General features: G+C 44.9%; 1 protein-coding gene across 2 annotated transcripts in view; it reads right to left on the bottom strand.

Moving 5' to 3' along the window:
* The window catches only part of grik4 (glutamate receptor, ionotropic, kainate 4), a 347,457-nt gene that overhangs the window by 170,086 nt on the left and 164,691 nt on the right, over nt 1–12,680 (bottom strand). Inside the window, exons 1-2 of one of the 2 annotated variants that reach the window (XM_042067702.1) lie at nt 4,738–4,861; nt 1,214–1,348 (exon numbers count right to left, since the gene is read on the bottom strand). In XM_042067702.1, coding sequence (XP_041923636.1) covers nt 1,214–1,295 — 82 coding nt within the window. In that variant the 5' untranslated portion in view covers nt 1,296–1,348; nt 4,738–4,861. Of the gene's footprint in view, nt 1–1,213; nt 1,349–4,737; nt 4,862–12,680 lie in introns of those variants that run through there. The other variant, XM_042067701.1, reaches the window with a different exon arrangement.

Raw genomic sequence — 12,680 nt, 5'->3', positions numbered from 1 at the left:
TTCCAACTGTCAGTCGTCATCAACTACTGTACAACTCCCACCAACTGTTTCCTCTGTCAACTTCAACTTCAAAATAAGTCCTCAATACAATAATTCGCTATAAAATAATTTAACTATTTAAACTACTCAACTATTTAACTCTTCAGCCATTCCAACTGTCAGTTGTCATCAATTATGACTCCCCGCCAGCTTTTTTCTCTATCTGACCTCCATCTTTTTACTTAGATTATATTTTAGACAATATTCAACAATATTTCATTCAGCAGCCATTTTTGCATTTTCATGCACTCGTAATTCACCAGGTCAGTGCTTGACTGGACCACCATTAAACTGGACCAGCACTGGAGGAATATAAGACTGGATCACAACCACAATATACTACATACTACATTTGGAAGGAGAGGTGCAAACGCACACCAAAATCGAGGTGCAGGCAACTGGGAATAAAACTTAGTTGAAGGAGAGAGATGCCGCACACTCCGAGTACGCTAATTACTTTATTGAGGCGATAACATTTCGGCCAGTCTGGCCTTCTTCAGATCGCATGCATACCACATTAACCACAGACTCGTGATATGCCTTTGCAATGTCCACAGTTTTACACAATAATTCTGCACACTATCAAAAGGATTTAATATGAGCCACCTCAACTTTGTGCTTGATTAGTATTCAAAACGTGCACACAATTCCTAGGAGCCCCGACTTCTTTAAAATCAGCATGAAGCTGATGAACAGCAACGCAGTTGGGGTGACAGAGCTTTTGAACCAAGCTTTTGAACCAAGCCTAAAGTGAACTTCTGAAAGCCACTGCCGACAGAGCATGCCCCACACCTCCATTGCTCCTCATAAGCATTGCTGAACATGTCAATTCTCCTGGCCCACACAGATTCAGGGCCTGGAGGGAGTTTACAGAACAACTGTGTACGATGGCCAGATGGATGTCACGGTACCCAGTGTGTGTGTGTGTCCCAGGGTGTGGGTTCCAGGGTGTGTGTGCTCCCGAGTGTGTGTGGGCAGAGTGTGTGTCTGTCCAAGGGTGGGAGTCTCAGTGTGTGTGACGGTCAGTGTGGATGCACAATGCATGGCTGGGTTGAGTGGTGGATGTCATGGTACCCAGTGTGTCTGTGTCCAGGGGTGTGGGTCTCAGGGTGTGTGTTCCAGGGTGTGTGTGCCCCAGAGTGTGTGTGTGTGTGTGTGTCCAAGAGGTCCTCACCTAGTCTGAAGGAGAGCGGGCCGCAGATAGAGCTTCTCACCCACATTGCTAAGAAGAGCAGAGGCGCCCAGGCTGCGAGCATCTTCTATGCCTCCTCATGGGTCCTCTCCCGGGGATACCCCTCGTCACTGCCACCTGCTCTCACACACACAAACACACAGGGACATACAGTACACACACACACAGACACACACACACACACACACACACACACACACACACACACACACAGACAGACACAAAGACAAGAGAAAGCAATGGTTTTAGCATCAGAGTAGACAAATCTAATCATGCAGCTGTGCAAGAACATACATCAGTGACCTTTCCTTCAGAAGCACTGGTGTAGATTTATCACCAGACGTGTGTAGTAACACATTAGACACAGCTCGACTGCTCCTCATGACATGAAACATACACACTGAACATAGACATTGCATGTCGCTCCCCACCAAACAGAAAGATCATGGAAGGCGTGCTGAGTGTCAGTGAGCAAGTTAGTCACACGTTTAATTCCTCCTCCTCCCTCCCAAACCAGACAACTCTCTGCGGCCTGCCAGCTCGTTAGCTGAATGAGCAGCCCATCTGCGGTGGAGAGAAGTGGTACAATTTGAATTCCTCGAGTGGCTTCGAGAGAATCATTCAGCTCAGGATGAAATCCCGCAAACCAGCCTCTCCTGGGAGTCTCAGGTGGATAGAACAACAGACAGCCTTCCAAACGCTCCCCAACTCCGAGAATATATCAAAGCAAACATCGCACAAATAACAGCTGCCACACATTTTCCCCTGTGAGAGTAGAGAGGGTCTGAATACACTTTAAAATGCACAGACTCATTTGAGGCTAATTGAATTCACTGACTTGCCTACTGATTCTCAATCCCGCACTCGCAATTTTCCATATTCCGTAGCGCACTCGACGCCTTGGAACAATCTATACAAGACATAACAAAGCCAGCCAAGGTCCTCCACTGAGAACGTAACAGGCTCCTCTCTGCCTAACACGCTGGTAATTCATTTATCACAGTGGGGGAAATGACAGTTGGAAAATGTACACAAGGCCAATCAATTTAGTTCAAATGCAATTATGGCAAATCAGCATGAATGGCTGTATGGGGTTTGGCAAACGGAGGAGGACACTCCAACGGAATATCGAGTGCTGCTCGGAATCACTCTGAACCTCTCTGACACTTCTGGCACGACTTCTGGCAATCTTCTAATTCTCTGTCACTTGTCATCTCCTTTGCAGGAACAAGAACTCTCCAAACTCAGATCTCTCTGTGCTAAACAGAACGTCTTGAATGTGTCAAATTTGTCATGCCAGTTTCACTTTGTCTTTTTTTGCTTGGCAATCAGATTTTCCACACAACGCTGAGCAGAAAAACAAACTTCTTTGAAATGAACAGTGTTTGCACATCTGCCTGCTCAGCACAATGCACACACACACACACACACACACACACACACACACACACACACACACACACAAGTACATACATACGCATGCACGCATGCACGCAAACACACAAAAACACACAATAGCAACAAGACTTAATATCACTCATTTCTGCTGTTTGAAAGCATCACAATCCCAAGCAACACAGTTTTAAGTCAAGGTGTGTCTTAACAGAGTAACAGAACACCCCTAATGTGAGATGCCTTTGAGATTTTATAAATGCAAATGAATAAAAACCTTCATTAGGAAACACAACCACAGGAACTGCAGACAGGCCAAGGTGACTTGAATTCACTTCATTATCAGCGATGGCCTGTCACTAATTTATGAGCGAGTCACCTCCAGTGGAGAGGAATTCCATCAGCAAGAGATGAATGAGCAAATGGGTACAGAAATGAGAGACAAGGGTGATGAAGGCAGGAGTGTTGATGCACAACATGCACTCCCCTGATGCACAACATGCACTCCCCTGGTAAATACATATGTATGACACACACACACACACACACACACACACACACACACACACACACACAAGGCTTGTGCAAAATTCCAGAATTGAATTGAAACTGGCTCTTAAATTTCAATTCAATTCTTGAATTTCACTTGCATTTCAATTGAGGTAGCAAACAGGAAGCAGAATGGCAATTTGAATTGTGCACAACCCTGACACACACACACACACACACTTTTTGATGTGTCTAGGATGTGGTGAGTGTTTCTTCAGTCATCTTCAAGATCAGCTGGCACACACAGAGTCCAATCTCGACATCAGACAGCAGGTGTCCCTGCTTTTTTTTCCCCCACACACATTTCCAAAACAAGGTGTGACAGACAGACAGACATACAGACACACATCACACTCATCAGAGCAAACGCGAAACTGGGTCAAAATTGGGTGTGGATTGCATCAGGGCAGGAGACACGGGGGAAGCAGAGAGAGAGAGAGAGAGAAAACAGAACATAATGGCGAACACTGTGTAGCATTGCAGCTCTTCAGACGCAGCTTGTTCTAACAATGGTTCTGCTTAGTTCCCACACAACTTGACTGATCCGTGTCGATGCGTTTTCTTGTACAATTGCTCATATTTTTGTTGTGGATTGTTACAGTTTAATAAGGCCTACCTCTGACATTTCAACTCAGCTTTTCAAACTAGGCTGTCTCATGTGTTTATGTGGATTATGTGTGTGTGTGTGTGTGTATCCTTGTGTGTTCTGAGGATCTGTCACAATGTTCTCTAATGAGGTCTGTCTGCTGGTGGGCTGACTGGCTCTGAGATTTATGCTTAAATGAATGACTTGCTGCTGGTGCATGGACTTTTTTAAGCAGCTGGGGGAAAGTCATCACAAAAAGGTGTGAATAAGATGGGGAATTCGTTCAGTGGGGGGAAAAAAAATTAACAAAGTAGCAGAGAGAAAAAGAGAATCAAGTATCTTCCCAGAGATCTGTCAGAGATACGAAGCAAAAGCAAACCCTGACCAAGTGCAGGCTCATGCTCAGGCAGCACAATGTGCAGTGGAAACAGGTACTGGGAAAAAATGATTGTCAGAAGAAGGCAGAACAGTCCCTGCAAGACAGGGAAGGAGTGGCACTTTCTTCTTCACTGTGAGTAAAGCAGTGGCAGGTATATATCCCATATATAGCAGCGGTGGACGTCAGGAATATGTATATATAAGAGAGAGAGAGAGAGAGAGAGAGAGAGAGAGAGAGAGAGAGAGAGAGAGAGAGAGAGAGAGAGAGAGAGAGAGAGAGAGAGAGAGAGAGAGAGAGAGAGAGAGAACCACAGAGTAAGCAGTGAGATTGAACCTGATGTTATATAATAATCTAAAGTTAACTTTGAAAAGCCAATAATATTTATCATGGGGATGGAGAGGGAGGGGATGTTAGAGAGAGAGATATTCATGTAAAATTAACTGGATGAGTCCGTATACAACATAATTAAAGTACAAAAGAAAATGGTAGTGGTGGTATTGCTGTAAATCTTAATAAAACACTCTGTTTGATTAATAAAAGATTGCCTGAATTGGATTCCTGCTAAACAATAAAAAATAAGCTTTGATATTCACCACTCACCCTGTGCCCCACAACAAGCCTTGTGAAACTCACAGCAACCTCATAACCAAATGAAATGAGGATTCACAGATGCTTGAAAAGGCTCTTGTAAATTGGCCAAACATGAGTTCACATCCACTTCCTACTACCCTGCATAGCGCAGGCACTCAACAAACGTGTCACTGACGAATCACAATCCATCAAATTGAATTTCTAAGCGCATCAGGTGTCAATTGCGGAAATGTTATTTATTTCTTGCCTCGCTCTCAGATTTGACAGCTGCAGCCAATTAAATCAGACAAAGGAAATGGAAATCTGTCTTTCGCCTTTTTATCGCTGGCTGCATCAGCGATGGAATCAATGCAAAACAGAGTTTACGGGGCAGCCAAGAGAAAAAGCAGAATCTGCCTGTAGCCTTCTTGAAGGAAGAAGAGGAGAGAAGGTAGATGTGCCGATGTAAGAGATCAGCCGTGACTTAAGTATGCTGTGCCAGTTATTCTAAAAGTTGCTTCAGAGGTCAGATCTCCTCAAGCTTCTTTTATTCATAGATGCACTTCTCACACGCTGGGCGAGTCCTTGTTAAATCTTGGAAGACTTGCACTCAGTATGTTTTTTAAATAAATGAAGCCGCGGATGTGCTGCCATGCAGTCTCAGATCAGCGATCTTACAGGAAATTTAGATTTTCCCGTCTGAGTTCTCCCAGAGCAGCCTCTCTGCCGCAGCTACAGCTTTTGGTTTGGGGGAAAACGAGGAAGAAACGATCGCACAGTTGTCTAAGGGAAAAAGTTTACTGTCGTTTCAGGACACAGGCAAGGCAAGACAAGACAAGGCAAGGCAACTTCTCATTTTAGTGTAGAATTTAACATATTCTTCTCTAGAGAAACAACACAAAGACTACAGCTGGATTAAATATGCAGAACACTCAAATATTCACTAGTTTGTCCATCAGAATGGTTGATATTAACCTGAGAATAAACATATTCAGAATAATATAACATTACTGGGATGATGAGATCCCGTTTAAGTGATGTCCGCTGACACCCCCTATCGGATGAGCGTCATTGTGAGCCCCTAGAAGTGGAAGTGGGGTCAGTGTCTGCTATTATGCCTGTGGTCTTCTCACGAACGTTGTTTTAGAAAGCACCATTTGTTGAATGTGTGCACAGCTGTGGAATGAGTAGGCTGCACTGAAGCTGCATTACAGTAATTTATGTTCTGTGTTTATGTTTGAGCATCTCAATCCAGCGGCTGTGAATTCAGCTGCTTCTAAAAGATCCAGACAACAACAGCAGACGGATTAGCTACAGAGGCCATCACGGAACGTCAAAACAAATATATGCACGTACACGTACACGCATCCACAACATGATGATCTGAGTGTGTCTGTTCAGCATCTGAGAGTTTAGCTGCAGTGAGACAGCATGTGATGATAGCAGCCGCATCACACTCACAGGACTTGTTCCTCTTTTGTCAGTTAAGTGAGATGGGAAAGCAAAGCATGCTCATACTAATGCACTAAATGGGAATAGTTAAGATATGGCAGTACTCTTATAGCATATTACTCTAGAATTGGTGATGAGTGTATCACCTATTTTGTCCTTACATAATATAGTGAGGCCCTGCCATTTAGACTAGATATTTGAAGTGTTTGTGATAGACAGACTCATCCTTACTCAAAAGTTCACTCCACAGCATCAGTCGGTGAGAGATCACCTGACCAAGCTGGACGAATGACTGTTTATATTAGTCAGGAGTCAGGGCTTCACAAGGTGTTCTGCAGGTGACCATGATGTGTCTCTCCATACAGTCATTTCCACTGTTCCACACATTAAGCTGTGTGTGTGTGGGTATGAACGCTTTATTTATCATCCGTCCGCTTGATTGAATCCAGCACAACAGTACAGAATCACCTTGCTTGATCGGCATATTCCATATGCATATCATTATGCGTGGGTGACAGGGAATGAACAAAGTGACGCAGAGGACGTTACTGTATCACTTAGAATCATCTCAAGACATTAACATCATTTATAAGGGAATAAACAATTCATCAAGTTGCCAGATATATAGGCCTACCACCCAGGCAAGGACAGAGAGATAGGAGAGAGAGAGAGAGTATAGAATAGAAGATGGGACAGAGAGAGTGAAAGAAAGAGAGAAAATTGATCAAGAGAAGAAGACACAGAGGGCCAGATGTACGTACATTAGCGAACGTAGCGTTATCAGCGCCATGGACACACAGCAGATTGCGAGCGCTGTCAGACCCAAGTTTCTGTCGTATTTATCAATCGTTCAATCCTTAGTGTAAACTGTGCCTTTCTCTGCCATTCTCCGTCCATAAATGCAATTTACGAACGTCCACAACTGAATGGCAGCGCCTACAAGCGCAGTTGAATGAAGTTAACTGATGACAACATTAAAAAGAATCAAACGTTTAGCGATCATGAAATAATACCATACATGATAAGATGTCAACAAGCAGGGAGATAATGAAGATCAGTAGTTCTACTCAAACTACTTGTGCACGTAGGCTATGGAAGATTGGTCAAATCTAGCAAGTAGGAAAGTTTAAGTGAATGACGTGAAAGTGAAAGTAAGACATGCGAAAGGCCAACGAAAGTTAAGGTTGCTTTTGGTAGTACAAATACTTTCACCACAAAAACTGGTGTTCTAAATAGCGATTCTGTTGTCTTTGAAAGGTTCTCTTATTGACGCATTGAACTGCAATGTGGATTAACACCTGCTTTTACAAGACGGAAGTATTTAGGCGCAGAATAGACGTGCGCTTTCAGGAGCAGTCTTTGTACATACCGCGGAATACATAACTAGGCGCTCTTTACTCTTCCCCTCCCATCTTTTTACGCTAAACTCCCACTTTCCCCAGGATCCTCCCATGAATGCATATGCATGACATGACAATCGCAATCTGCCACTTTCAGCTCCCGCGACAGGCAGTTTGCGCTTTTACATCATTGCGGCCTGTTTGTACATACCTCGCAATGATTTTACACGCACATTGCGAAACAAATACGCATGAAATGGGCGCAAAAGCGTTAGTACATCTGGCCCAGAGTGTAAGTGATTGTGTGAAGGTCAGAGAGAGAGAGAGAGAAAAAGAGAGTGATGACAGGCAGAGCGAGAGAGAGAGATGCCATAGGCAGAGAGAGAGAGCACAAGAGATAGATAGACTGAGAGATGGGTGACAAAGAGAGTGGGTCATTCTCAGACTGGACTCTCCCCACTCCCATTCTGTTATAAACCTACCTTGTCTTTTACTACTTTTGCTTTTATTTTGTCTTATTAATTATTCTTTTTTTAAATGATTTTACCTTGTGCTTTTATGCTATTCTTTGACTACAGTATATTCTATGCTTTTTATGTTATTACTGTTTGCTTTTGTTTATGTAAAGCACATTGAATGACCTCTGTGTATGAAATGCGCTATATAAATAAACTTGACTTGACTTGAGTGGTGCTCTGTTATAGTCCCACTTCCAGCTCACTGAAGGCCGATTCCACACGTGCATTATGTAAGTCTACTCCAGTATATTACTGCTAATATAAGTGCAGGAGATGGTTTAAGAGAGGAGAGAGAGAGAGAGAGAGAGAGAGAGATAGAAAGTTGTTTATCTGGCGCTGTGTCTCTGTGCTTGTAAAGGGCGAGTGATTTGAGGGCAGCCGAGACTAAGGCTCTGCTTTAAGCTGCGCCTCATAAAGGAGAATGATTGGTGCTTCAGGAGCTGCATGCACGCTGAATCACTGCCTTCCAGCTGACCAGGGTCACAGACAGGTCCCACTTTACTGCCAGGGTAACAGTGACCTCCACGGCCCACTACCTGCACACATAAATCCAGCAGACGCAAGGAGCAAACCACACAAACATAAACACACCAACACCTAACTTATGTAAACACACACACACACACACACACACACACACACACCATCAGGTAATCACGTGTCACTAGAACAGTAATAGCTGGTTGGTTGAAGCAAATCAGGTTGGACTGAGGATGTCGTGATGTTGTATTGCTCTCTGGTCTCAGGAGAGCAAAAAAAAAAACCCAAAAAACCCCACCATAAACAGCAGACACACTGCGTAGACACACAATGCAGGCTCACAGCATAGACATCTGCACAGAAACAGACAATGCAAGAACACTGCAGAGATCAACAGCACCCACACAGCACAGACACATGGCTCAGACATTATGGTCATGAAAAACAGCACAGACACGTGGCTCAGACATATGGCCATGACAAACAGCACAGACACATTGAGGAGATGCACTGCAGCGATTATCAGCACAGACGCACGCCACGTGTCAGACACACGGCTCAGACATGGCACAGCTACGACACGGACACGTACTGCTATGCCACACAACGCAGACAAACCTCCCAACTACGACCCAGTAGATGGGCCACAGAGCCTCCCTCTCTGTCTCCCATGAGAGCGCCACCACCCAGCAGATAGCTCCCCTGCTCATCTCCGGAGGTGAGACCTGACATAACTGATGTTTCGTTTTGAGGAGATGTGATGTCTGATAGGTGGATTAGAATCTGCTGGGGTGATGCCCTTCTTCATGATGCCCTCACAGCATCTCCAGCTCAGCAGAGACGATTTGTGTGTGCTCTTCCCTCCCCTCTTCACAAACACATAGATAATATACAGTATATGTGTGTCTGCAAGAAGGGTGTCTTCAGACTAGCGTTATTTGTGTTTCCATTTCCAATGTTATGGAGTAGACCGTGTTTTCAGAAAAAGTCCTTAGCTTTTTTAAAAAAGCTGTCGCCGGCCCTTTTAGCAGCAGTTGACAAAAGTTCAACTTCTCAGAAAAAAAAAAAAAAAAACGCCTTACATCACACATTTTTTTTGACAGCCAACCAATTACAAGCTGAGTAATGAGACGTTCGTATCCAGCAGAACTGGAGATGGTAGCAGTGAAGGAACTTATTACAATCGACTTTGAGCACAATGAGCTGTGTGACGTGAAAGTTAAACTGTATCACCATATCGGAGCTAAACTGGACGTGTTGGTAATTCAAATAAAAAAAGTGCCCCATACAACACTTTTGTCAAACAAATAAGTCTAGTTTGAATGATCAAAATGACCATATCAGCATGAACAGCGCTGATGTCAGATACAGTAAGGCGGGGATCAGACTGATCAGCAGCCAGTGGCAGATTTTCTATTGTTTGCTGTGGTACGGCAGCAGAATGGTTGGTACTGCCCATAGACTGTATACAGTCTATGGTATACAGTCTATGGTACTGCCAGTGTTGCGCAAGTGATAAATGAACTGAACGTTCCAAGTGGTTCCTCTTTCAGAGCGTAATGCAAGGCTTATCAATGTCAGTTTGACACAGCTTAGGAACATTTCAGGCATTTTGACCAATCGAAGCTGTACATTTCTTCATCTGAGTGGGAATGTTTATTTTCGTTGTACAGAAATGAGTACTTAACATCACTTAGCGACGAGATAGAATTGTGTTTGAATGAATCAAATTATTATGGTCTAAGCGTTTGTGTTATGCTTTGCCGCTGCCTTTTCAGACTCCCTGCCCAAGTGCTGTGTCAGTCGTGGTGTTCTCCAGTCGGTGCAGTGGACTGAGTAGTGCTGCATATCCAGGTCAGCTGAGGGGTTGGCAGAGGTGATCTGCCTCAATCAGAGCAGGTGTTCCACTGTTCTGAGACCAGTGCTGTACTCTGGGTGATGTTGTAACTCAGTGAAGAGGAGGAGGGGAAGTAGATAGATAGATAGATAGATAGATAGATAGATCAGAGAAAATCAGACCAGGTGTTCTGTTCACTGTTCTGAGACCAGTGCTGTGCTCTGGGTGATGCTATAACTTAGTGAAGAGGAGGAGGGAGAGTGGGAGAAGCTGAAGAACGTCTACTCAGTCAGCATCATAACTCTCTCTATCTTTTCCTCTTCCTCCACCTCCACATCCTTCTCATCCTACTCCTCCCCCTATGCCTCCACTTCCTCCTCCTCCCCCTGTTCTCTCTCTTCTTTTTACCTCCTCCTTCTCTATCTTCTTCTCTGTCTTCTGCTTCATCTCCTTCTTCTTCTCTTCCTCCTCCACCTGCTTTTCCTCCTCCTCCTTCTCCTCCTCCTCTTCACCCTCCTCCTCCTCCATGGCCTGTGCCCTGCACTTATTGCTGATTCAGCTCCATGGTGTCAGCTCCAAACCCTGAGCCAGCTGAACAGCTCGGCAGGAAGTGACAGGCCTGTTAGCCCCGCTGACAGCAGATCCCTCAGAGAGGCCAGTAATAAATGATATCTGCCCAGTGGGCCCCATGGTCCATCCTCAGAGAGGCCAGTAACAAATGATATCAGCCCAGTGGACTCGACTGTTGGAACCAAACACGCTTGCTGCTTCTCTCTTAAGAGGCTGCACTCCGAATGGAGAAGACATTAACTCTGAGGTAATGAGTCCAAGCACAGTGGGGAAAAGAAACACTCTTATCTGTAGTCATTAAGGACTTTTAGAAAAAACAACTATTACTCACATCCACTAGTGTACACTTACACCTGCCCCAGGGAGAAGGAGCCTGTGTGTGTGTTTGAGAGTTAAATGGCAGGGCTGTTTGAACACACACGTTCACAGATTTCTGACTGTGTGGGGAATTTGTTTGTAAATAAGAGTCTGCTGTCTGAATCATCAAGGAGAGAAGCTCAGCTGCAGTTGCACAGGGTTTCCTGAACACCAGCCGTGGCAACACGTAGACTAAAGTGTCACATGCAATGGTGATTTGATTGCTGCCTATCTCTTGTCGCCTCAAAAATTGGAAACTATTATAACTTTGTCACGCATGGTCTCTTGTGGATTAGTTGCCAAATATGTGGACGCGGCTTTAAGCCTGTCCAACACCCTCCATTTACCCATTTCCTCTTTCCTCACTAACGAGATTTCAATGGCAGAGTTGTTTGAACACACATTTGTTTCCACAACCTTTTGTCTGCATGGGGAAATCTGTTTGCAATGTCATTTACTCAGATCTCTGAATCACCAATGAGGGGAAATGTCTGGAAATCACACAGGAAGCCAGAGTAGCCTCAGCCTGTGAACAAAAGCGCCTGATGGCCTTTTAAAGGGATTCAGACGCTCAATAGTGAACAAAGAAAAAGACGACATTAGAGGAGAGAGGAAGCTGAGCTGCGGCTCTCATCAATACCTGATGCCCCCGTCACAACGCACATCATTACAGACGGACTGTCGACGCAGAGCACAGGCCAGCTGGGTGCACTGGATGGACACAGTCCAAGAGATCAGGAGGAGAGAAGAGGAGAGAGACAGGCGATGAGAGAGAAATGAGAGAAAGGGAGTGGCAATTTAGGGAGAGAGAGAGAGATTGCATGGTGTGAGAGAGAAAGACAGAGTGGTAAAGTGAGGAAAGAAAGAAAGAAAGACAGAAAGAAATGTTTGGCAACATTGTAACACTTACAGTCATGCCAATAAAGCTCATTGAATTGAAATTGAAATTGAAGAAAGAAAGAAAGAAAGAAAGAACTTGGAGAGACTTGGAGATCCAGTGAGGGGTCTTAGGGTGCTGCTGAGATGGAGGCTCCTCTCTCCTCCTCTTTTCCTCTTGACTCCTCTTCTCTCTCTCCTCCTCTCTCCTTCTCTTTCCTCCTGTCTCCTCTCTCCTCTCTTCTCCTCCTCTCTCTTCCTCCTCCTCCTGCTCCTGTCTGAGGCCTGCAGCGTCTGGCAGAGGCTCCAGCAGGAAACAAATGGCTAATCGATTGCCATCTCCCCAAAGAGAGATGCATGGCTGTACCCCCCCCCCCCCCCCCCCCCCCACCCCCACACCCACACACAACACACTCACAACCCTCAACCCACCCCTCCACACACACACACACACATACAGAGCACTCGAGTAGTAGTTCCCCGCCCACACACTCTCTCACCTGCTGCAGGGCAAAGCTGAAGCGAAGATTTAAGAGACAAACA

Source organism: Alosa sapidissima, chromosome 17 (assembly GCF_018492685.1).
Source record: "Alosa sapidissima isolate fAloSap1 chromosome 17, fAloSap1.pri, whole genome shotgun sequence".
Lineage (NCBI taxonomy): Eukaryota > Metazoa > Chordata > Actinopteri > Clupeiformes > Clupeidae > Alosa > Alosa sapidissima.
Note: the sequence above shows the minus strand (reverse complement) of the source record. Positions and strands in the feature narration are given on the sequence as shown.